At 38.0% G+C, this 24,709-nt stretch overlaps 1 protein-coding gene across 3 annotated transcripts in view; it reads left to right on the top strand.

Moving 5' to 3' along the window:
• mtmr14 (myotubularin related protein 14) overlaps window positions 1–24,709 on the top strand; it is a 74,768-nt gene that overhangs the window by 37,700 nt on the left and 12,359 nt on the right. For all 3 annotated transcript variants that reach the window (XM_072581968.1, XM_072581967.1, XM_072581969.1), the window contains 9 exons: window positions 592–666; window positions 2,639–2,705; window positions 2,892–2,977; window positions 8,067–8,143; window positions 10,226–10,262; window positions 11,168–11,238; window positions 15,811–15,869; window positions 20,207–20,342; window positions 23,548–23,724. In XM_072581968.1, the coding sequence (XP_072438069.1) occupies window positions 592–666; window positions 2,639–2,705; window positions 2,892–2,977; window positions 8,067–8,143; window positions 10,226–10,262; window positions 11,168–11,238; window positions 15,811–15,869; window positions 20,207–20,342; window positions 23,548–23,724 (785 nt within the window). The remainder of the gene's footprint in view (window positions 1–591; window positions 667–2,638; window positions 2,706–2,891; window positions 2,978–8,066; window positions 8,144–10,225; window positions 10,263–11,167; window positions 11,239–15,810; window positions 15,870–20,206; window positions 20,343–23,547; window positions 23,725–24,709) is intronic.

Below are 24,709 nucleotides of genomic sequence, written 5' to 3'. Positions count from 1 at the left end.
TATCATCCTTAAATAAAGAGAAACTTTCCCAACCATAGGTGCTAAATTAACTGGCCTCTAAGTACCCAAATTATCTGAATTTTCAATCTAAGAAATGACATTTCATTCCAAAATGCCAAAAAATGGTATGAACATTCACAAGACTGCCAGCACACTTAATGGAGCCCAGAAATCTATTTTCTATGAGCTCTGCATTTTCCTCCCCAGGGTCAACCAAGTTAGGCTCTGGTGCTTTACCTTCCCTTAACCTATCAAATCTAAAATTTTCCTTTTATTCCTTGTAATATTGATCAGTATATTCAAAAATATCATGATTCATTATCTTGTTTGATTTGCCCCTCTTTTTACGTGCCTATTCGGAGTACCTTGTCTTCCTCCCAGGTCAGAGTGTATAGGAAGAAAGAAGCTTGCATAGTTATTGTCTGTAGCTTGTTTTTTGAGTGAAGGTGTCCGTGCCAGATGTCACTATGGTGTCTAGTGAAGGCATTGACCATCGTTATAACTTTGTTATTCTCCACGTCAGCTGTTCTCCATACATTGTATGAAATGAGTATTGCTGCACTTGACTGATGACCATGAATGTACTTCTAGGATTTTGTCGATGCACCATTGAATATACCTCCTTCACTGGCTGAAAATCTGAATATTGACTGGAGGGAATATCAGGTGAGTCTGCGTTCCAAGAATGCTGGATACTGTATTCAACATAAACCGACTCTTCCAGATTTTTCATCTTATTTTTGATGGCTGACATTGACACAGCTAGTTATTCAGGGTAATGAAAATTCCTACCTATTGAGCAGATCTGAATTTACGTATGGGATCCAATTATGGTCATTTAGATACAAAGGAGCACTCGACTCTAAATTAACAGGCTTAACAAAGTTTTCATAATTGCAATAATTTATCCTTGTTTATATTCTTGTGAACTTACGCATTCCACTGATTTCTTTTCTTTCTTATAATTTGAAGTCTAGGCTGTCAACTTTACCTTTACCTTAACTTGCTACACTTCCATGTCATCTGACAGACTGTTTATTAATATAAGCTTTCTACTAGCCATTTAAATTGATAGTTTAGAATGGCCTTATATTAGAATACTGTTGCCAACTTCAAAGTACAGTTCTCTTATTGTTTGCCACATACGTATGATAACCATACATTAAAAATGCAATTACAAATCATTCATCAGATTAAGTCATCTTGTTCATACTTGAGTAGTCGGTGTTGCAACCTGGTCTCCACATATCAGTTTTGAACACAGTGAGAGTGGAGAGACCAAAACCCAGGCAGTAAAGCTAGATGGCAGTAGAAAAATAGTAGGTTCTTCTCAAAGTGGAAACAAGTCTTTTTGCGTAATTGCTCTTTTATATTGCCAGTTATTTATTTCTTGTCATAGTGCGATGCACAGAAGTCATTTTCCTATTAATTTATAGTGTCCATTAAACTGGGCTATACCGTAGTATGCAATGACTCAGTTGCTGAATGGAAACCAGAGGACTGGTGGGTTTTTTTTATTGAATCTGATTCACTTACTAATGTCACAGGTACACATTATCATAGGTCCACAATCTAATCAATTCAGAGCATCCAAAGTATCTGTACAATACATCTATACTGTATTGTGCAGTAGCCCAAAGAAAATGGCAAGGCTATCTTCATTTGTGCTTTTTTTTGGTATAAGAAATAGCCATTGACTGTATTCTGCCATTCATACAACAGGGTTGATCTTCAGCTTAAGCTGTATTTTCCCACCTGCTCACCATATCCCTTGATTCCCTGATAGATGAAAGATTTGTCTATTTTCAATGATCATCCACAATCCTGTGGGGTACATAATTCTAAACATTCACAACCTTTTGAAGCAATCCATCTTCATCTTAAATGTCCTAAATGATCCTCCCCTTATCCTGAATCTGTGACCTTATGTTGTAGGTTCCCTAGCCAGGGGAACCAATCTCAATGTGTATTCTATCCTGCCCCTTTAGAATTATGTATGATTCGATGAGATCCACTTCTCAGTCTTCTAAACCTCAGAAACTATCGACCTAATTTTCTTAACCTGTCATCAATATAAAGTCATCTCTAATAGAGGGGAGAAAAAGGGTAATTAAAATTTACTTGATAATTTGGATTTCTTTAATTTCGACCAGAGTCTTGAATAGACCCATTGTGCTGTGAAACTGTTTAGGTGCAGCATGGGAGTAAAGACCATACTCATCAAGTATAGGGACAATCCAGAATTTTAAATTCTGATCATCAGCATGCCAACTTGATTTGTGGATCCACAGAAATAAATTCTTCTTGATGCTTTGTTCTTTTTTTTTAAAAAGCAATGTAATACCAGATTATTTTACTAGAGAGCATCTAGTGCATTGAAGCTTCCTCTAGTGGCAGAAAACAGGCATTGCAGCATTACCTCCATTGGGCAAAAGATACGTACTTTAAAGGATTCTATTTTTAAAGAGTACATTCCTACAACTTAACTCATAACATTTTGTAAGTACAAGTTAGCCTTTTAACCACTGAATTATCAGTCTAAAATTTCCCCAAGCCTGTATCCTGAAAGTCCAAAACTTGTATATCTATCTTCCCAGTAATGTCAGGATAACATTATTTATGTTACTTCTTTATACAGTCTTGGGATCTTGTTCAACAGACCCAGAATTACCTGAAGCTGCTTATTCATACAATAAATCGAGATGGTAAGTCCAACTTTTGACATTTTGTTTGTAAGTGCTAATGTGATCTAGAATAAAAAACATGTCTCCTGACTGGTGCAGTGTGTTACAATGTCATCCTTCAGCTTGAATTTAAATTATAATATCTTATCTAAATTTTATCTTTGATGTCAATGCCCTGTTCTAATCCTCATTCATTCCTTCGGATAGAAGACAGTGGGTTGTTAGTGCACTGTATTTCTGGCTGGGATCGAACTCCACTCTTTATCTCTCTCCTTCGTTTGTCACTGTGGGCTGTAAGTACACCTGTTCCATTAACGTTTCTTAGAAGTAAGTGTTATTACAACATCAAAAAAGATCAAATTTGTATTTATCAGGATATCTTTAAACTGTTTTAATTGTCTGTATGTTATGCTAATGTTTTGTTTATCCTTTAAATATTTATAAAAGCTCTAATACTAGTTTTTACTAAGTAGTGTTGTTATGTGTATGCTGCCAATCACCTAGTTTTCAGCTTTATTTAGACAAATTAGAGAAGTTTTATTTTAGTTAATTGCTGGTTCACTCTTAATTAGCTGTCTCAAAGATTTCCAAGCTGTGTTTGTATTGTTGTGGGATTTTTTTTTGTCGGTTATGGAGAGTGCTGTAGTTTTGTTGAAGAGGTATTGAGCTCTGTTTTACACAGAGCCTGTTTTTTCCTCCAAATCTTGTTTCTGTGAATTTCATTTGAGGGGCCACATTGGAAGACACGATAAACATTGTTTTTAAAATAATCAAGATTCTTCCCTAAAAGGAAACAGTGAGTGAAATAATGATCGTAGCATCTGCTGTCAAATCCTGCAATTATATATATCAGAACAGTCATTTGAAGTGCAGATGTGGGGCACAGGCTCGGCTGAAACAGGCTACCTTCACTCAATGGCAGATTTGTATTCAGTGATGAAAGAAATTTGTGTCTGTAATTAACTGTGCTTTCCTAATGAAATAGGACCTTGATATTATCTGTGTAACTTGAGTCTAGCTGCAAAGGACATCCACACTCTTTTTAGACTTCCATGAGATAATCTTCAATGGGCTGGAATGTTTCATCTCTTTCTTCTTGAAATTCCTCTCCCATGTCATTTTGTGCATAAGATTTCTTGTGAAATAGCAGAGACCATTTCCCTCATTGAAACAGTCCCACTATAATTAATCAAGACCGTTTTATCCATCATCTCACTATACCCGTCAATATCTCTTCTGAGTTATACCTAACTATGTTTAAACCCAATTAAATTGCCTACTTCAGCATCTCTGGCAACTTACTCCATAGATCATTGACCTTTTTGAGCGGAAAATCCCTATTGGACTTCCCTTCTGGACTTGTAATTTTCTCAACTTCAACTTTGATTTTTGAACCCGTCGTCATTCTAGTTAGTTATTCGGCTTTGTTGATTTCAATTAGTACATATATTTATCGTCACTTGTATTTATGAAAATCCAGTTAGATGTGGCTAAGTTGCCACAATATGGCATCATTTAATTATCTTGAAATTATAAACAGAAATTATAAACAGAAGGAATTGAGACAAATTTAGGACAGAGTTCATATTCCGTCCACTCACGGCTCCTGGGGTTCTGAAGTGGTTATGGGATGCTGTCACTGAGGCCACCGAGGATTTCCAGACCCAACCCAGCATGCTGCCATCGCTGAAGCCAACACTAAAGCCACTGCATTGCCGCCATAGCAAGGAGGGACAAATTGGAATGACCAAATCACTGAAGCCAATACACTGTCACCGCTGACGTGGCCTCGAGGAAATGAGGAACAAACCTGAATCACCATGCTGCTACCACTGAAATCACTGCATTGCCATATTCACTGACAATGAGGCCTTCAATATAAAGCCATTATGGCCGCAAGAAACAGGCATCCTGATCCACCACACTGCCAACTCTCGCAACCAACTTTCTCCATTGCAGCTGCAGAGAGGTAGTAAAGGTGAACTTTGATACAAAAGAGAAATGAAGAAATAAAACAAAAAAAGAAGAATGTGCTGGTCAGGTTAGCAAGAGCATAGGGCACAGAATCTGAGCACTTACTGTCCTGATGCTGCTGCCATCTTGAAGTTATTCCTGAATTGTATAATCTTCAAAAACTTCATGATCAGTTTACCTGTAGGCTGCTTTCACAAAGGAAAGTGAAATTTATTTACTTTTCTCTTCATGTGATTATGCTATCTGGAATCATCTTCATTGCTATTCTGTTCCATTACCAAGTACACGGAGTAATCTATCAATATCCGTCCTCAGTTAAAATACAGCCCTTGGAAGTGGAGATTCTTGCATTTCTTACATATGGCATAAAAAATATGAGCAGATGTAGGCAATGTGGTTCTTTTTGAGCCTATCCTGCAATTCAGCATGATTATGGCTGATTCTCTATCTTAATACTTAAATCTTAATACTCTCTCATTCTCTTCCCCATATCTTTTTCACCCTTATAGCCTTGAATCTATCTATTTCTTTCTTAAATAGATTTTAGTAACTTCTTCTCACTAATTTGTCCTCATACAGAGAACCTACCGTCCCAGAAATCAGTCTGGTGAATCTTTGCTGCATTCTCTCTATGGAAAGTATATCTTTTCTTGGGTAAGGAAACTAAAACTGCACATAATACTGGGAATGTGGTTTTATGAAGGCCCTGCATTCCTCATCACTCATACTCCCACTTAATTGTATTTCATCAGCAAACTTGTAAATATTGCATTCTATTTCCTCATTAAAATTATTGATATATTGTGAATAGCTGGGGCCCAAGCACGATCCCTCTGGTACCCCACTTGTCTCTACCTTTCACTAAGAAAATGGCCCATTTATTCGTATTCTGTATCCTCTGCCAACCTAATTTCAATCAATGCTGATGTATTATCATCAGTCCCACATGTTTTGATTTTGTACAATAAGTTCTAACAGGTGACTTTGATAGAAACTTCCTGAAAATTCAAATATGTCACACCCACTGGCTTGGTTATCTGTTCCAATTATTAGGTCTTCAAAAGCTACAATAGGTTTGTCAAAGACAATTTCCTTTTCATATGTCCATGTTGACTTTGAGTAATGCCATTGGTATTCTAAGTGTCCTGTTGCTGCATCCTTCCAGCATTTTCCTACTACCAATGTGTGCTAATCCATCTGTAACTCATGGTTTTTCTCCTTCTCCCCTTGTATTTCTATCCTCTGATCTGTTGGGATTGTTTCAAGGTCTGCAAAATTTTTAGAAGTTGACAACTAGTGTATCCACTATTTCTGTGGCTAGTTGATTTAGTATCCTGGGGTGTAGATTATCTGGCCCTGGAGATTTATCAGCTTTCAGTCCCACTAATTTTCTCTGATTCTCTATTTTATAAACTAATCTTAATATCATTTAATTCCCCTTTCTCCAGAGATACTTACTTCTGTAGCACTTGTGGAAAGACAGAATCAAAGTATTTGTTGATCTGCTCTGTTGTCGTCTTATCTATTATCAGTTCACCTGGTCCAGACTGTTGTTAACTAAAGACAATTGACTACTTTTTTTTTTAAACCTTATTTACAGAATCTTATGCAGTCTACTTCTGTGTCGTGCAAGTTACTTTAGTGTTTCACTTTTCCCGCAAATAACCAACGTCTTTGCTAAATTCTAAATTGCTCCCAGTTTTCAGACTTGCTAGTTTTTCAAGTTATTTTATGAGTCCTCTTTGGACATAATATTTTTCCTTCATTTCCTTTGTTACTATGGTTGGGCCACTTTCTCTATCATGTTTTTCCATCCAAAACAAATGCAGTGCAAAATATGTAAGTGAGCTCGCTGAGTTTGAAGTTTTGTTTTCAGATGTTTTGTCACCATACTAGTAACATCAGTGAGAGTCTCTGGTGAAGTGCTGGTGGTATGTCCTGCCTCTCTATTTATAGATCTTGGTTTCTTAAGGTGGGTGATGTCATTTTGGGTTCTCTTTTGGAGGGAAGGTAGGTAGGATCTAAATTGATATGTTTATTTATGGAGTTCTGGTTAGATTGCCATGCCTCTAAGAATTTTGTGCATGTCTTTGTTTCACCTGTCCTAGGCTGTGTGTGTTGTCCCACATGTTCAGCTTAAGTTTTAGACCTTATCATTAGAAACTTTCGTGGTGGAGGGCCATATAGAAATCTCAAAGTGCATTTCACTTCGTAAACTTAAACTAATTCAAGGTTTGTTTGACAATATTTTTTCCCGATTCATTTTCTTCCATTGTTTTTCCTGACTTCTGCTCTTCTTGCAGACAGTGGAAACGCTACTTCCCAGACCTCCATTGTTGCTTCTCTGAATTTAGATGCCTTGGTAAATGTGATCCATCAGTCCATTGTAATCACAAATCATAAGGCACTTCAGGGACAAAATAAAGCAAGTTACATAGCAGAACAAAAATTGCAGACTAGTTTCCTTCACCTTGCATACTAAACCTGCCACATGCTGATGAGCCAAAGCTCTGGGCTAAAAAGCACTGAAGAAATTGTGCGTTAGTGATACTAAATGGGGAAATTATCTTGAACTATGTATTAGACCTCCCTTAGGAAAGATTTTATGTCCGTATTTATTTGTACTGTCACATGGATGCTTTGTAAGTAATTTGACAGCATTTACAAAGGGCTCTACTTTAGAGTTAGCAATAGAACTGCAGTGGGAATCTTCACCAAATCACTTGGCCTATGACCAGCTGATATTGGTAAGTCATAACTCTAGTGTCAAGTCCAAATTATAGAGAGAACCCTCAGAGGATGCATCTGAGAAGTGTCACAGATGTGTATAAGGAACTAAATATTGACTGTAGGATAGATTCAGACTGCAGAAAGGCAAATTTATTGCTCATAGTGCAGAAAATCCTGTTGATGAGTGACCAGCATGTGAGTTGCACTTCCAGGTAGGGGAAATAGGCAAAACTGTAATTATTTAAGAGCCAACTGGATATTATGATCAGATTACTACAGATAAACTGAGATGGGATTAAAGGCTATTCATTTTTATACTTGTCTGCTGTTTGTGACAAAAGATTGTGGCAGATGAAATTCAACACAAGTGTGTAGAGATACATTTTGATAGGAGGAATGAGGACAGCTGTTTAAAATCTAAATGGTCCAATTTTAAAAGGGGCGCAGGAAAAGAGGCCTGGAACAGTGTTTGAAGGTGAGAAAGACAAGTTTTTACTAGTTTAGCATTCCCTCCTTCCTAAACAGTAATATACTGAATGTAGCCTGCGCATTCTTCTGTATAAATCCTCTCTCTGTTTATATGTAAATTATTGATTAGATGATTTGAAATTTCTATCAAAAAGTAGTTGGAGCCACCTCCGTAGATTAAATGAATTTGTCGCAACTTGCTTTTTACAGGATGGACTTGTTCACACTTGCTTGGAGCCTGTGGAAATCCTTTATCTAACCATTGCTTACGATTGGTTCCTTTTTGGGTGAGTTTGTTTCATATCTCATAGCAGCAGGGTTAGCACAGTAATTAGGTGACAATGCTACTGATGTGCTTTCTTCAGAAAGCAAACATCTGTGCATTCTGGCAGGATTTTGTGAAATTATGAGGTATTAATATTCTGAATGTGTTTTACAGCTGTCAAATTTCCAGCTTAAAAACATAGAATGATGTATAACAAACAGGGCTCTTTCAGCATATCGTGTCTTTACAGGCACATTGATAGAGCTGCCTAGTTAGTCCAATTCTCCTGTTCTTTCCGATGAGCCCTGTAAATTATTTCAAATTGTTATATTTTTTGAATGTTACTTCAGAGTCTGCTTCCATCACCCATTTCAGGCAGTATGCTATAGATTATCATAACCCAATAGTTTATTCAAGAGATCTCTGATTCTTTTGCTAATAATCACAAATCGGTGTGTTTTGTGGTTACTGACTATTTGGTCATCAGAAACCATTTTTATCTATGTACTAAAGCACAAACTATTCATGATTTGCAACATCTCTATCAAATCCCACTTTCTCAGTCTCTCCATATACTTAAAAGTCCCCATTTATGGTAAATATTCTGTATCTTCTGAGACTTTGGCGTCCTTTCTATAATGCCCAGGATAGAAAACATTATTCGTGTTGAGGTTTGATCAGCGCTTTTACTAGTTTAGCACAGCTTCCTTCCTTCCTCCTTGTGCTTTATTGCTCTCTTATAAAGCTAAAATCTCATGTGCATATAAAGTGCTTTCTCATCTTGACTTGGCCACTTTCAAAGTTACTGTCTCTGGCCTCTCTTTTCCTTTACCCCTTTAAAATTTGTGTCATTTAGTTCATAATAGTTCTCCTCATTCTTTCCTACCAAATGTATCACTGCACAATTGTGTTGAATTTAATTTGCCACGTGTCTGCTTGCTTTTACCAATCTGTCTCCCTGAATTCTGGTACAGCTGTATTTTTTTTAAGCTTTTAAATTAAACAAACTTTAGACCCATGTCCAAATTATAGATCAAAAATTGTGGTATTGCCACTGGGCTCATGCTTTTGAGGGCAGGTTTGCACATCCTGCCATGGTAGTTGATGGAATTTAAATTCAATTAATAAATCTAGAACATAAAGCAAGCTTCAGAAATTGCGACCCTGACAGCTATTGCTAATTGTTGTAAAATCTGAAATGATCGTGCCCTTTAGGGGAACAAATCTGCCATCCTTATCCGGTCTGGCTTTCATTTTTCTCCAGTCCCACAGTAATGTGGTTGATTTTACCTGCCTTCTGAAATGGCCAGCACTCGACCCACTCACTTAGGGGTGGGCAACAAATGCTAGTCTTGCTGATAATGTGCACGTCTCACTTAAAGAATAATGGGGAGAAAAGGCTGAAGAGTTGGCCCTTGGATTATGTGGATGGCACTGAATGAGCCACGCTGCTGCCCAAGGAGGTTTTCTTGCATTAAGGACTACAGACTTGAGAACATTTTAATTATTGACGCTCAGTTCAATGCAGAGCAGAACAAAGACGTAGTTAGAACATGCTGTGCAGAATTGTAAGAAACTGGTGCAGAGTGGTAGAGTCCTGTTGTATCAATAAGTCTTCCAACTTTCATTGTAATAGAAGCAGGAGTAGGCCATTTGGCCTGTCGAGTCTGCTCCACCATTCCTTACGATCATGGCTGATCTATTCAACCTCTCAGCTCCCCCTCCCTGCATTATCCCCATAACCCTTAATTCCCCTAACATGCAAAAACCCATCCACTGTGTCGGGAATATATTTAATGAAGCTGCCTCTACTGCTTCCTTGAGGAGAATTCCAGATTCACTACTCTCTGGGAAAAGTAGTTCCTCCTCATCTCTGTCCTAAATCTACTCCCCCCTAATCTTGAGGCCATGCCCCCTAGTTCTAGTCTCTCCCATGGCCAGTTACAACCTGCTTGCCTCTTCAAACTCTGTTAACTAAAAGGGATAGTGAATACTCAGCTCATCTAAAGAAGGGCATGTTGGCCGTTCTGCAATAAATTGTATGATTGTTACAGACAACTTGAATCCATTATGTAGGTTCACTCATGTTTATATGTATTTGCAGGCATATGTTGTCCGATAGACTAAGCAAGGGAGAGGAGGTGAGTCAAAAACTAGAGAAATTGATAATTAAAGTTGACATTAATGTGGCTGCTTTGGGTTACAGAATTTAGTTTGGTAACCTGCTAATATTATATTTATCAACTTAACTGCAATAAAGTTGACAATTAGTTGATTTTGTAAAGATTTGTGCTATGACCGGCTGTGAAGGCATTTATGTTAATCAGGAAACCACCATTGTGAATATTGCTGTAGCTTGCAAAATTGCTCCTGGAATATGTGGCATAAAGAATCCCTTATAAGCAAAGAATTCAGTCACTTAAGTTTGGAATTTTAGGTTATTTTTTGATAGTGTGTGAATATGGAAAAAAATCTGAATTTTGCCTCCATTAAGGACGAAAGAATGGTACGTCTTTAAATGTTACTTACTCCAATCGTGAAAACGTTTGTAAAACTGGATCCTACCAGGAGGTGGTGCTTTTACACTGGTTGCAGTGTACTTCCCTGAACAATGTACACCACCTGCTGATGAAAAATGTTACTGCGGGAAACCAACATTGTTAAATTCAAAAACAGTGGGAAATCTGAAATAAGTAACTGAAAATGCTGAAGAACGGGATTATTGGTTTTCAAATATTAAATTGAACTTCTCTTTCCAGGTGTTGGCAGTCCTGCCGCGTATTTTCACATTTTGTCTGCTTTTTAATCTGATTTATTTTCAACAAAAGGTTTTGGCTGGGGTGGTGGGGAGCTTTGTAGTTGTGAAGAAGCCAATTTTGAAGACTATTCTAGATACAAAGCATTTTTTATTCTGTATATTGAATTATTTCTGACTACTTCAGCGTGTGTAGCTTTGCATTCTCAAAACTGAGATTGTGTTGAGCAATTGTGGGGAATCGCACAAGGGATCCTGAAATGTAATAACAAGTTTCCTTTGTTTTTTCAGATTTTCTTCTTCTGCTTCAATTTTTTGAAGCACATCACCTCAGAAGAATTCTCTGCAATAAAGAAACCCAGGTAGGAATCTTTTTTTTTCTCTGCAGGATTGGTGTAAAAAGAAACTGTTGAACTGATGCTGCAGTGATAAAAGGAACAGAAGGAGGCATTCAGCCTCACAAGCCTGTTCTTTAATTCAACCTGTTTCTGATCTGTGACCTAAATCCATAAACTTTGTTTTGCCCCACACCCCTCTTAATATCTTTGGTTAACCAAAATGTATTAATCTCCATTGCTAATACCCATAGCATCAATTACTATTTCTGGAAGACTATTCTAAACTTCTACCACCCTTTTTTTTTGTGTGTAGAAATTTTCCTCATGTCACTCCCTAAAGGTCTGCCTCTTAAAATCTAGACTTTGCCTACCTAACCTTAAAAACCTTTCCCACTAACAAGCTGAAAAATAATTTATATCTATATGTTTCCTTTAATATCTTGAAAACTGCTCAAATTTTGTTTTAGTCTCTAACTTTAGTGAATGAAGCTGTAGTTTGTATAATCTCTTCGCCTCATAATTTAATTTTTGGAGTCTGGAAATCATTGTGGTAAACCTTACACTGCACTCACTCCAATATCAGTATATCCTTCCTAAAAGTCTAGTCACCAAGGCTGCTCATGGTACTCCAGCTTAGAACTCACGAGTGCTTTGTATAAAGATCACAGTTCCATTTGATGTTTTGATTATCTTGTATCACTGTTTGGCTTTTTAATCATCTTTTATATCTGGGTACTCCAATCTGGACCTCAACTGTTTCTAGCTTTTCACATTAGCTAGTACTGTCTTTTTGAAGACTAAAGTATCTGACATCATATTTCCCTGCACCGAAATCTATTTGCCACAGTCATGCCTTTCACTTGCCTATTAAAGCTGCTTTGCAGCAAGAGTAGCTTATACTTAATCATTTTACATGCAAAAGTAAAGAAAGCTATGCAACAAATCAAACAGGGAAACCTGTGGCACATATTAGTTTGTTTTATTTTTTTGTGGGACCTAAGTGTTGCTGGCAAGGTCGGCCCATCCCCCGCGAAGATGGTGGTGAACTGCCTTCATGAACCATCGTCGTCTCTTGTGTAGGTATAACCACAGTACTGTTTGGAAGAGGACGGTCAGGTCTCTGTCTGACCACAGTGATGGAACAGTGATAAAGTTTCAGGTCGAGATGATGTCTAATTTAGAGGGGAACTTGCAGGTGGTGTTGTTATCAAGCTGCCCTTGTCTTATAAATGATAAATATCATGGATTAGGAGACTTTATTGGAGGTTGAGAAATTTCATACACTATTGCATTGTGCACCACTACTGGTTGGAATAAATGTGGTGTGTTGCTTTGTCCTTGGAGGTGTCGAATCTCTTTAGATTTGTTGGAGCTGTGTTTGTCATGGCAAATGGAGAGAATTACATTGCATTCCTAACTTGTGCCTTATTGGTGAACAGGATCTGACAATCCAGAGGCAAGTTACATAGCACAGAATCCCTAACCTTCTGACCTGTAGTTTAGCTACAGTATTTAAATAGCTGGTCCAATTTATTTTCTGCTCAATGTAACCCCCCATGATGTTGATAATAAGGGATTCAGGGATGGTAATGCAGTTGCCTGTCGAAAGGTGATAGTTAGATTATCTCTCATTGGAGATAATAATTATTGACCAGTATTTATCAGACACTACTAATAACTGCCAGATATCGGTCCAAGCCGAGGGCACTAGTTCAAAATCAAAAGGAGTCTCAAGTAATATTGAACGTAGTATATTCGTCATGAGTACACATCCCCACCTCCTGAGCAAATGATGGATCAAAGGTCTTTGAAGCAACAAAAGATAGTTGCTTTCAGGATACTTCCTTGAAGAAATACTGTAGCATTGTGCTGGCACAGACAGAAACAAGAACTAGTGCAACCATCTTCTATTGTACTAGATATAACTCCAACTAATGGAGACTTTTTCCCATTGACCATTTTTTTTCCCACTAATGCCCCAGTTGTTTAAAAGATGCCGAGGATTGAGGGCAGTCACTTTCATGTTGTGCCGTGAATTCAGTCCTTTTGCTGTTGTTTGGGCCAAGGTTTCATTGTGAGCTAGAGCCAGAGGACCCTGGTAGAACTGATTGCAGATTTCATTGCTGAATAAATTTCACTTGATAGCAATGCTAATAATTTAGAATAGATCAATGGGACAGTAATTGGCAGATTAGATTGTGCTCTTTTTATGGAAATTATGTATTAAGACATTTCTGCATTGTTGGATGAACAAACTTGGCTAGGGAGTCCGCTGGTTCTGGGACTCAAATTGTCAAAACCTCTACTGTGATGTTGTTAGCACTCCTAGTTTTTGCTGAATCCAGTGCCTTCAACCATTCCTTAATATCATGTGATGTAAATAAAATTGTCTGAAGACTGGCATCTGTGATGCTGCGAGCCTGAGCATGAGGCCAAGATTGGTCAGTTCTGGCTGAAGCTGCTTACAAACACTTGGGCCCATTGTTTTGCACTAATTGCTGGAGTCCTGGTCATTGAGGATAAGGCTATAATGTGAAACCTCCTTCACAAGTTGGATGTGACAGGTCTTGAGAACTTTGATCCAATGCATTGGTTGTGGTTTTGCTTAGATCTGTTGATTGAATGTTCCTTCCACTTTAAAGCATTCACGTAGTGGTAGCAACTCAGTTGTGTTTTGGTAGTGTTTTGCAGGTACGAGAGTTGGTTGAATTTTTTTAAACTAGAAAAATAGATCGTCTCAAATGGTCATTAATATTCTCCAAGTTAGTTTTCATAGCTAATTCACCTTCTATTAGGAAAACCAAATATGTGCTAATTTAGTTCCTGTGAAAAATCTAACCTTTTTATTCTATTCCTTTTCTGAGATTGCATCAAATGTTAAATAATTTGTGTTTGATCCAGAGGTTAAATTCAAATACTTTGTCTATCCCTTAATAAGAGACCTCACTTCCAAATTTGTAACATTGCCCGTTTCTGCCTATAAAGCACCCTGCTGCTGCTGAAATCCTTATTGTAGTTTTCATGACCTCCATGCTATACTTCTCTTAATACTGCCTTGCTAGGCTCCTGAATGTTCAAACAAACAGATCTCCAGCTCCTGTGCTGCATTAGGTTCACGATTCTCCCCCCCCCTTTCATATTCTTGCCAATTATCGTCGCTTATTTGAATCCCACCCCCATAATACTGAGTTCAAAAATTCACAAAATTCCTTCATGTTCTTGACCCTATTTACAGTCTTTTTCACCAACTGCAGCCTCTGGAATTGTCTCTCCTTCCTATTCTCTTGAACTTTTTTTTTCCTAAATCTCTTACCCTTGCTGCTGCTTCTACCTTGAAATATTGCTGCGTAACCTTTGTTTGTATTTTTAGTTTCTCTCCTAACTTGACACCTATTTCTAACATGCAAGAAGCCTTGGGATGCTTGTTGTGTTAAGAGGTGCAAATTGTTGATTTTCAGTGAAATGTTGCTTACCTTGTGTAAACAGAGCGTTCCACTTCGTGGTCAGGAAAGTCTGAAAACTACCTTGCAACAATAAGATTAACCGGATAGTCAAATATCTAGCAATCTTAGCAGCAGGCTTATACAATCTTGTAAGAAGACATGAAAATATTTGGGAGAGAGGTGCTGAGCTTTAATTTCCAAGTGTGGCTGCTATATATTACATAGAAGAAATCTCAGTCGAAATTTACGCAGTGATTGTAATGGAAGAAAACAGGTTGGAGGGCAGAGAGTTTGGTTGTATCGCCACTCAGTGGTTATAATGTAATGGCAACAAGAGATGAATATTTAATAATTCAACATCTGCTTTACTATATAGCGTTCTGCTAGTATTTTACTTTTTTATTGACTTACCCAGCGGGATAATGCTTTGTGATGTTAGTAGCAGGATTTCAGATTGAAAAACTGCCCTAAATAGGAAACTCATTTCTAATTTTACAGTAATTCACTTTATTTAAATATTTCCGTAAAGCAGGTATGCAGGAAAATGTTTTCTCCGTCTAACTTTTATAGTTTTGAATCATGCATACTGTTTTGGTTTTATTCTTTTCTTCTGTATCCCTCACTCTTTCTCTTTCTCTTCTACTGTCTTGAGGGTTGTATTCCTGATTTCAGGTAGGTATCCAAAAGCACCCAAACTTGATTCGTAATATCAAAACATGAAGTATATTTGGAAAAACTATATTTCAGTTTCTAATCTATTTTACAGCATTACCATGCTTCAGATTTCTTACCCAGTTCTCCGAATTTGCTAAATATTGCCCTGTGCTGAGACTAACCCTAGCCCTTACCCTAATCTAATCCTATTTTTCGCCAATCCTTCAAATGTTAAGCCCACATAGTAAACATGAGTGAAACCATCACATGACTTTGAAACACTGTTTGCTGTGCTGTGAGACTTGAATTTACCTACTTCCTTCCAACATGTCTATTTCCACATTCCACAAACTGCTTATCTTTGCTATAATTGTGTGGCTCACCATGACATAAGTTTTTTGAACAGATCTGTGCAAATTTACTTTTTGTAGGCCAAGTTTACAAAGAAGTAAAACCTCCAGTCCATTTTCTTATGTATGACTCTTCATCTTCCTTGCAGAAGGAAGGCCGCGCATTGTAAAGAAGCTCAGTTCCCTATGGAAGATCTCTGTCTGCTAGGTAAGCACAACCACTCCCCACATCCTCCTAAATCTAAAGAGAAGCTTCTTGCAGTCTAGATTTGAGCTGTAAGTTACTTTTAATCAGAAGTCTAATGTAATCCTTGGACCAAGAAGTGTCAGAAATGATTTGATGTCTGGTATGGTTACAAAGTTTGTATCGGCCGACAAGTTACAGAATAGCTGGAACATAGTGAATGTGATAGAAGACTTTGCTGTATGGTGCAAGTCACAATGGATTTCTGAAAGGTGAAAATAAATGAAGCTAGATGCCCATGGATGTTGTAATGCAGTACAATTAATCCTACTACGTTTACAAATCATTTTCTTCCCTCGCTCACTCAAGGAATAGAGATAGAAATGGAATGTTGCAATCACAAAGTGCTGGCGAGAGTTCTTGGAAAATGAAATGCTGAAATGCTTGTATCATTGTTAGTCATGGAAGAGGTGCCAGAAGACTGGAGGGTGGCTAATGTGCCATTATTTAAGAAAGGTAGTAAGTAAAAGCCAGGGAACTGTAGATCGGTGAGCCTGACTTCAGTAGTGGGTATGTTGTTGGAAGAGATTCTGAGGGACAGGATCTACATGTATTTTAAAGATAAGTGCTAATTAGGGATAGTCAACGTGGCTTTCTGCATGGGGAAATTATCTGACTAAGTTGACTGAGTTTTTTTTAAAGAAGTAACAAAGATGATTGATGAAAGCAGAACAGTGGACATTGTATGGACTTTAGCAAGGTGTTTGACAAGATTGCGTATGATCGACTGGTTTGAAAAATTAGAATGTAATCCAGGAAGAGCTAGCTATTTCGATACAAAATTAGTTTGAAGGTAGGAGTCAGAATGTGGTGGAAGAGGGTTTTTCAGACTGGAGGCATGTGACCAGTAGTATATCGCAAAGTTTGGTGCTGGGTCCATTATCATTCATATAAATGATTTGGAAGTGAGTGTATGAGGTATGGTTAGTAAATATGCAGATAACAGCAAAATTTGGTGTTGTAGTAGACAGTGAAGAAAGATAGCTCGGAGGACAATGGGACCTTGATCAGCTGGGCAGATGCACCAAGGAGTGGCAGATGGAGTTTAATTTGTATAAATGTGAGGTGTTGCATTTTGGTAAGGCAAATCAGTGCAGGACTTGCATAATTAATGGTAAGGTCTTGGGGAATGTTGCTGGACAAAGACCTTGGGTTGGAGGTTCATAGTTTCTTGAAGTGGAGTTGGTGAAGAAGCTATTTGGTATACATGCCTTTCTTGTTTAGTGCATTGAGTATAGGAGTTGGGAGGTCATGTTGCAGCTGTACAGGACATTGGTTCGGCCACGTTCGGAATACTGCATTCAATTCTGATCTCCCTGTCATAGGAAAGATGTTGTGAAACTTGAAAGGGTGCAGAAAAGATTTACCAGGATGTTGCCAGAACATTTCAGCTATAGGAAGAGGCTGAATAGGATGGGTTTCTTTTCCCTGGTGCATCAGAGGCTGAGGGGTGATCTTTACAGAGGCTTAGTAAATCATGAGGGGCATAGATAGCCAAAGCCTTTTTCTTCAGAGTAGAGTAGGAGCTGTCCAAAGGCATAGGATTAAGGGGAGAGGAGCAAGATTTAAAAGAAATCTAAGGGGTAACTTTCATGCAGAAGGTGGTGCGTGAGTGGAATAAGCTCCCAGAGGAAGTGGTGGAGGCTGGTGCAAAGCCAATATTTAATAGGCACCTGGATGAGTATATCAATAGGGAAGGTTTGAAGGGATATAAGCCAAATGTTGGTGAATGGGATTAGATTAATTTATGATTTGTGGTTGGCATGGATAAATTGGATTAAAGGGTTTGTTTCCATGCTGTCCAACTTCAAGACTCTATTCCTAAATGAAAGGAGAAAGTAAGGACTGCAGATGCTGGAGAGTCAGTCAAAATGTGTGGCGGTGGGAAAAAACCGCAGCAGGTCAGGCAACATCCAAGGAACAGGGGAGTCGACATTTCAGGCATAAGCCCTTGTCAGGAATGTCTGAATAAATGAGCCTTAAGATTTTTACTGTTGTATTTCCTGTGATGTCAGTTATAGAAGCCATGGACTGGAACAAAGATTTTGCCACAGAATTTTCTGTAGTGTGACTGAGAAGAGCCAGGGCCTGAAATCAGGGTTAATTCTCAATTCTTTTATAAACGGAACTATTACAGAACCACTGGTAACATGCATGGAGTAACCTTTGCATCCATTTCGCTGATCTCTGAAATAGAAATTGTTTGCAGAACTCTATAGAGAAGATTTATTTATTAAAAATACAATGAACAGTACTTTTTTAAAAAAAATGACGAGGACCATCCTAAGAACAAGTACTTAATGACCATAAAACTGACTCACAATTGTCATTCTCTTCAATCACTGCCGTGATCAGACTTCTTCAAAAAGATAATAATCTGCCAACCTGTGATGCATTATATAACCCAGGCTCACATGGCTTATATATATATATCCTTTTTAAAAAGAATAATTCTGTATCCAGTATAGCTATTAACAAATATATTGGTTTTCATACTGCAAGTGTTGGAGGTTCAATTATTCAATAACTTCTCCTGTAGTGAATCATCCATAACTCATTTTCTAGACTCCGAATTCATGTACTGTCGTGAAAGGCTTTGTGATATGCTCTTGTTCTGAAAAGGGCCTGAAAAGATTAACTATGGTACTTTAAGCTCTTATTGAAGAAAGTGAAAGGTAAATAATATTTAGAACCACAAATAATCTTTAGTTCACCCACATGGTTACTAATTTGACATAACAATTAAGAAACTGTGTATTTGCCAGACCCTCATCCAATGCCCACCACCACTAAATGGAGTGATTTGAACTTGAAATCCATTTTAAGAAGGTATAGAAGACCCATTTGGTGTTTTGTGACTCTGATCACATTATACTTTTGCACTTATTGAAATAAAACTGAAATACAAAAAAAACTCAGTTCCAGAAGTTGCTTAAGGAATCCACTTTGCCAGTCTTCCTACTTTATGTGTATTTGTGATCTGTTAGATGACCACTTGCATTGTCTCCTGTCTCTACATATAAAATGATCCATTGTTTCATAGAAAAAAAATGTTAAATGATCAGATTTGTGTTTAGAATGTTGCATTTGAAGTATTGCAGGTTACGTAAATGAATCAGGACATTTTTTTGTTAAATGAAGTTCAGTTTTTTAATTCAATAATTTGGATATTACCATCAGCAATTCACTCCAATTTATGTTGAAATTGTCTTGCTGTTGTTCTTCACCCAGTAGGCTATAGTTCAAATATCTTTTGGACAAAAAGAATAGGATGCACCTGTCTTTGCCTAGCTTGTTTGTTCTTTACATCAAGTGCTTAGGTTTAAGTGCCATGTACAGTGAGATGCAAAATACTTTTTTTTTCCAGTTATCAAAGGATTGGGTTTACTCCATAGTATTTATGTTGTCCATATAATGTTATTATCTGGAGAGCAGTGTTCCCACCATTTGAGATTCTGTGTAAATGGTAGAAGTTTTCTTATACATACAGTATTAACATGTAACAATGCATTTTTAGTCTTCTCACTGTGTCTCATATAAATCTAATGCAAAATAGAAATGTTTCCTCTGAATATACTATTCTGTTGACATTCTGTTAAAAGATTGGAAATACTCAAATCCATCAGATTATGTCAAGTCAACTTAATTTAATTCTTGATTAGAATATTTAAATATGGGGGCTACAATATATAGAATCACCTGCCAGGTGAATGTGGTAAAACCGAAAGAACTGCGGATGTTGTATATCAGAAACAAAACCAGAAATTGCTGGAAACGTTCAGCAGGTCTGGTGGCATCTGGGGAGAGAAATCAAAGTTGATGTTTCAGGTTGAATGACCCTTCACTTCTGAGTTAACTCTGATTTCTCTCCACAGATGCTGCCAGATCTGCTGAGCTTTTCCAGCAATTTCTGATTATGTTGCAAGTGAATACATTGTTTAAGTTTGTCATGTGACATGACCTGAGCCTTGAGTGAGGAGATTGGCTAATGATTTCCACTAACCGATGCTCTTGAAATGAACCTCTTGAGACATTTTTCTTCAGAGTTTCATCTACCAGAAAATTAATCCAAAGAAAAAAAGTGCTTGAAGACCTTCAAAGTTGTTTTTCTAGCTCCTGCTTAAAAGATTCCTCTGAATGGACAGCATGAATTACTGAGTACTGTCCCTGAAAATGCACTGATGTAACTTTGTTGTGACTTTAATTGATATGAGTCTGGCACAAACAGGGTACATTCTGTGTGCTAAAACAGTATAACGTGTGCATGTGAGAACTTGATGCTTAATAAGTGTTTGTGCTAGCACATAGAGACCGAGGAAGTACCACCAGCCTGAGCAGTGATTTCTCAATCATCATGGAGGAGTCTCCCACTACTACAGGGACTTTCAATTATGAAGCATTGGAAATGACAACAGGCCCAGCAACACAGGTTGCTTGGTAAGTAATGTTGTGTCTGATGAAGTGCATTTATGTTTGTTACATTTGTTATCTATTTTCCTGTTTGGCCTTTAAGTACATCTTCCAATAAGGCATTGGACGCATGTGAGAACCCATATGATTTTGGGTAATAAGATATGAAGTTTTCCTTCACCCACTGTTGGGAAGCATTTGCTGCTGATGATTGTGTGATTGATCCAGATCTCTGACTATGACTCACTCTGTGTGAAGATGTGAGCATAAACTCTCACCATGTCACTACTTCCAGCATTTTGGAAATAAGTACTACTTGATGGACCTGAATTACTACTTAATTGCTTTTTTGTTTTCTTCAAATGCGTTATTTTAATCCTCCTCTTTAATATTAAATTTTAGAGCTGTGGTTCAATATGCTCAAAAAGCTGGTTGTGCTTCACCCAATAGGAAAAAGAACAGAAAATTCTGGAAATACTGAGCAGGTCAGGCAGCATCTATAGAGAGCAGTGGAATTAACATTTCAGTTTTTTTAAAAAATTATTCTTTGGACAAGGGCATTGCTGCCTGGACCAGCATTTATTAATCATTCCTAGTTCTCTTTTGAGAAGATGTAGTGAGTTGCTTTCTTGAACTACTGCAGTCCACATGCTGTGGGTAGACTTTCCATTAAATTAGAGAGGAATTCTAGGATTTTGACCCTTTGGCAAATTTCTGCAATGCATCTTGTTGTTTGTACGTACTGCTGCTGATGAATATCAGTGATGGAGTAGATGTGGTGCCAGTCAAATCATCTGCCTTCAACTGGATGGGGTCAAGCTTCTTGGGTTGTTGAAACTGCACTCATCCAGGCAAGTGGGAGTATTTCATCACACTCCTGACTTGTGCCTGGTAGATGGTTGACAGGCTTTGGGAAATAGGAGATGAGTTACTTGCGGCAGTATTTCTAGCCTCTGACCTGCTCTTGTAGCTGCTGTATTCTTAGAGTCGCAGAGATGTACAGCATGGAAACAGACCCTTAGGTGCAACTTTAAAAACCTACTGCACCTGGTATTCCCAATCAGTCGCCCATCCAAGTATGAACCAGACCTGAGTCTGCTTAACCTCAGATCAGGCGAGATCGGGTGTTTTCAGACAAGTATGGCTGTAGAGAGTTCAATTTCGTTTCGGGTCAGTGGTAACCTCGAGGATGTTAATAGTGGAAGGATCAAGTGATGGTAACACCATTGAATGTCAAGGGACAATTCTTCGACTCCTGCAATAACACCCCTGAGCAGGTTGATTAGAAAATATCTATCCTGAGGAAGTCCTGCAGAGATGTCATGGAGCAGGGATGACTGACCTCCAATCATCAGAATGTGTTTTTCTTTCCTCTGACGTCTATTGAGTCCAGTTTTACCAGAGCTGCTTGATGCCACAGTTGGTCAAATACAACCTTAATGTCAGGGCTGTCGCTCTCTTTTCACCTCTGGAATTCCGCTCTTCTGCAGAGCTTAGATCTGATCCATTGGTTGTGGGATTGCTTAGCTCGGTCTTGTCACTTGCTGCTTGTGCTGTTTGGCATGCAAGTAGTCCTGTTTTGGTAGCTTGGCTGGCACATCATTTTTAGTTATGCCTGATGCTTTTCCAGCATTTACTATAGTTACATGTTTTTGGTGATGAACTATCTTTATAATGGTCATTTAGGTTCACAACAGGAACAAACAAAGAATCAAACATAGATGTCATAAGACCGTAAGATATTGATGAAGAATTTAGGCAATTCAGCTCATTGAGTCTGCTTTGTCATTTGATTTTAGTTGATATGTTTCTCAATACAATTCTCCTTCCTTCTCCTGAAACACTTGATCCTTTTACTAATGAAGAACATGTCTATCTCTGACTTAAAGCCACTCAATGACTGGCCTCCATAGCCTTCTGTGGCAATGACTTCCACAGATTCACCAACCTTTTGCCTGAAGAAATTTCTCCTCATCTCAGTTATAAAGGGTTGTCACTTCACTCTGAGACTTTGCCCTCAGGTCCTAGTCTCTCCTACTAGTGGAAACATCTACATATCCACTGTACCTAGACCCCTCAGTATTCTATAAGTTTCAATGACATCCCTCCTTGTACTTCTGTACTCAGTCGTGTAGAGACTGGAATTCTTAACTGCTCCTCGTATGACAAGCCCTTCATTCTCAGGGTCACTCTTGTACACTTCCTCTGGACCCCTCCAATGCCAGCACCTCCTTCCTTAGATATGGGGATGAAAACTGCTCTTCGTATTGAATAAGTAGTTTTACTTTAACTGTAGCAAAATACATATTTACCCACTATGTATGTCACTGTGAGGTTTACTATGTCACCACTAATAAGAATGTGTCTTGCAGATTTGAAGAACTTTTGTGCTGACCCCATTTCCTTTTGTTTAAGGTTAGATGGCACAAAGCACACTAACTATCATTAAATCATTCGTTTTTCTTTTAAACTGCTGTAGTGTTGGTGTGGATACAACACTACCAATTTTAATATCCTCTTGTCACTCTCCCTTTTTATCTACCCTAATTTTCCTCCTTTCTCCTGGCCTCTCAAGTCCTTGTTTAGCTGTCCCTAGCCCCCCTCCTTCTCCACTTCATTATATTCTTGTTGGATATCTTTGCAGCCATTTATTTTCCTTGCTTTGATTTCTTTCAATCTTTGCTTCTGTAATGTCAAGTTGCTGCTTTCTGAAATAATATCATTTTAATATCAAAATGATATTTTTGGAAGTTAAACATTAAAAATCTTGCACAAGTGTCAATGCTTTGCTTTGATAACACACACTGTCCAAACTGCTGTAAGGGATGCGAGAGTTAAGACCCACTCTGGAAATTGTTGGGAAATGTCCTCTCTACTCCAGAGCAGCTCTTAAGAAATTTGTTTTTTAAAACTTTGCACTAGTTAGCTGCTCATTAGAATTGTAATCTTCATACCCTTATCAATACTAGCTGGAGAAACGCCTTGCTGCTTTTCTTAGCCTTGATTTTATTTTAGCAGCCTTGGAGATGTGGAAGCAATTATTTTATTGAAGTTTATTCAAAGGGATTCGTTTTTAAGGTCAAAACTACTCCGATGCACTGCTTGCATCTGAGTCGTGTGTTCATCGTGATATATCACTTATCATCAGCCTCTAGATTTCTGAAGTTGTTTTGAGCAAAAATAGAAAATAATTCCATTCACCTCTGATTGTATCTGTTTTAATTGAATTCAGGAGAAAAGGCCGAACGTCATCACCACAGACTGTTATGTGGAATAAACCTTACCTGCCTAACCAACTAGAGGATCGGTTCTTACAACACGGTATACCTGAAGCTAGGTCATCGTTCTACCAATCAGAAAATAACTTCAGAACAGGAAGTAGCAGCCCCTTGGCTGTTCCTGAAAGAAGGTTAGTCCACTGTGGATATATTGAGTAATGGTTACTTGCTAGCATGCCTAACGTATGGGTACAGGTATGCTATTGGTTTCCAAAAGCTACAGTGAAAGCATCTTGATGGGGGAAAAGAAAACTCCCCTTTCTTGGTGTGGAATAGGATAGATAACCTCATTACTAACAATTGCAGCATTACTGGAGCATCTGAATGTGAATGATGTATACCTAAAAAGATTAACCTGAACTGTGTGCATTAACATGTAAACTGACTCTGTTTGAAGCTACTAATGCTCTTGGAGCTTGAATGAACATGTGGGTTATATAAGTTTTATTCACACCCCTTGTTCCAAACTGCTGTCATGACCTGGTATTAAATGTTTTTGTCTCAACAACCCCATGAGAAGCATATACATTTTTTCGTCAATGCGTACGGATAATGATATCTCAGATTTAGGATGGACTTGGTTTTCATACCCTTTATAATGTTTTAAAGAGTTTGATACCAATAGACTGTTGTCTGAAATACGATCATCTTTATGTCAGCAACTATGGAAAGTAGCAATGTAGACTGCTGACTACTGGTCCTGATTACTACCGCCCAGCAACTGAGCATGTTGAAGTTCCAACATGATTGTGGTAGAATACTGATGCAATATACTATCCTTTATTCGGCAATTTGGCTAACCAATGTACTGTGCCTGTTTTGAATGATTATCATGTTCAAGTTGCCAGACAGAGGGCTGGCATGTGTAAAGCAATGAATGTGGTTTGTAAGTTATAACTGTGCTGTAGAATTACCTGCAGTGCGAGCAGGTTACTGACTTGTTTTGAAAATCTGCAAAGGAAAACTGCCTGATTAGCTCTGGAAGGATTGGTAACATATTTTTTTCCTCCATAGTAACTTTCATAGCTTCTCTTGGTTTCCTCAATTCCTGTAATTCTTTAGTGTCTTGCTGTGGTTCTTTTCTAAACTCTTAATTAGTATAGCTCTTTTGTTTTT

The sequence above is a fragment of the Chiloscyllium punctatum genome, chromosome 12 (assembly GCF_047496795.1).
Source record: "Chiloscyllium punctatum isolate Juve2018m chromosome 12, sChiPun1.3, whole genome shotgun sequence".
NCBI lineage: Eukaryota > Metazoa > Chordata > Chondrichthyes > Orectolobiformes > Hemiscylliidae > Chiloscyllium > Chiloscyllium punctatum.
Note: the sequence above shows the minus strand (reverse complement) of the source record. Positions and strands in the feature narration are given on the sequence as shown.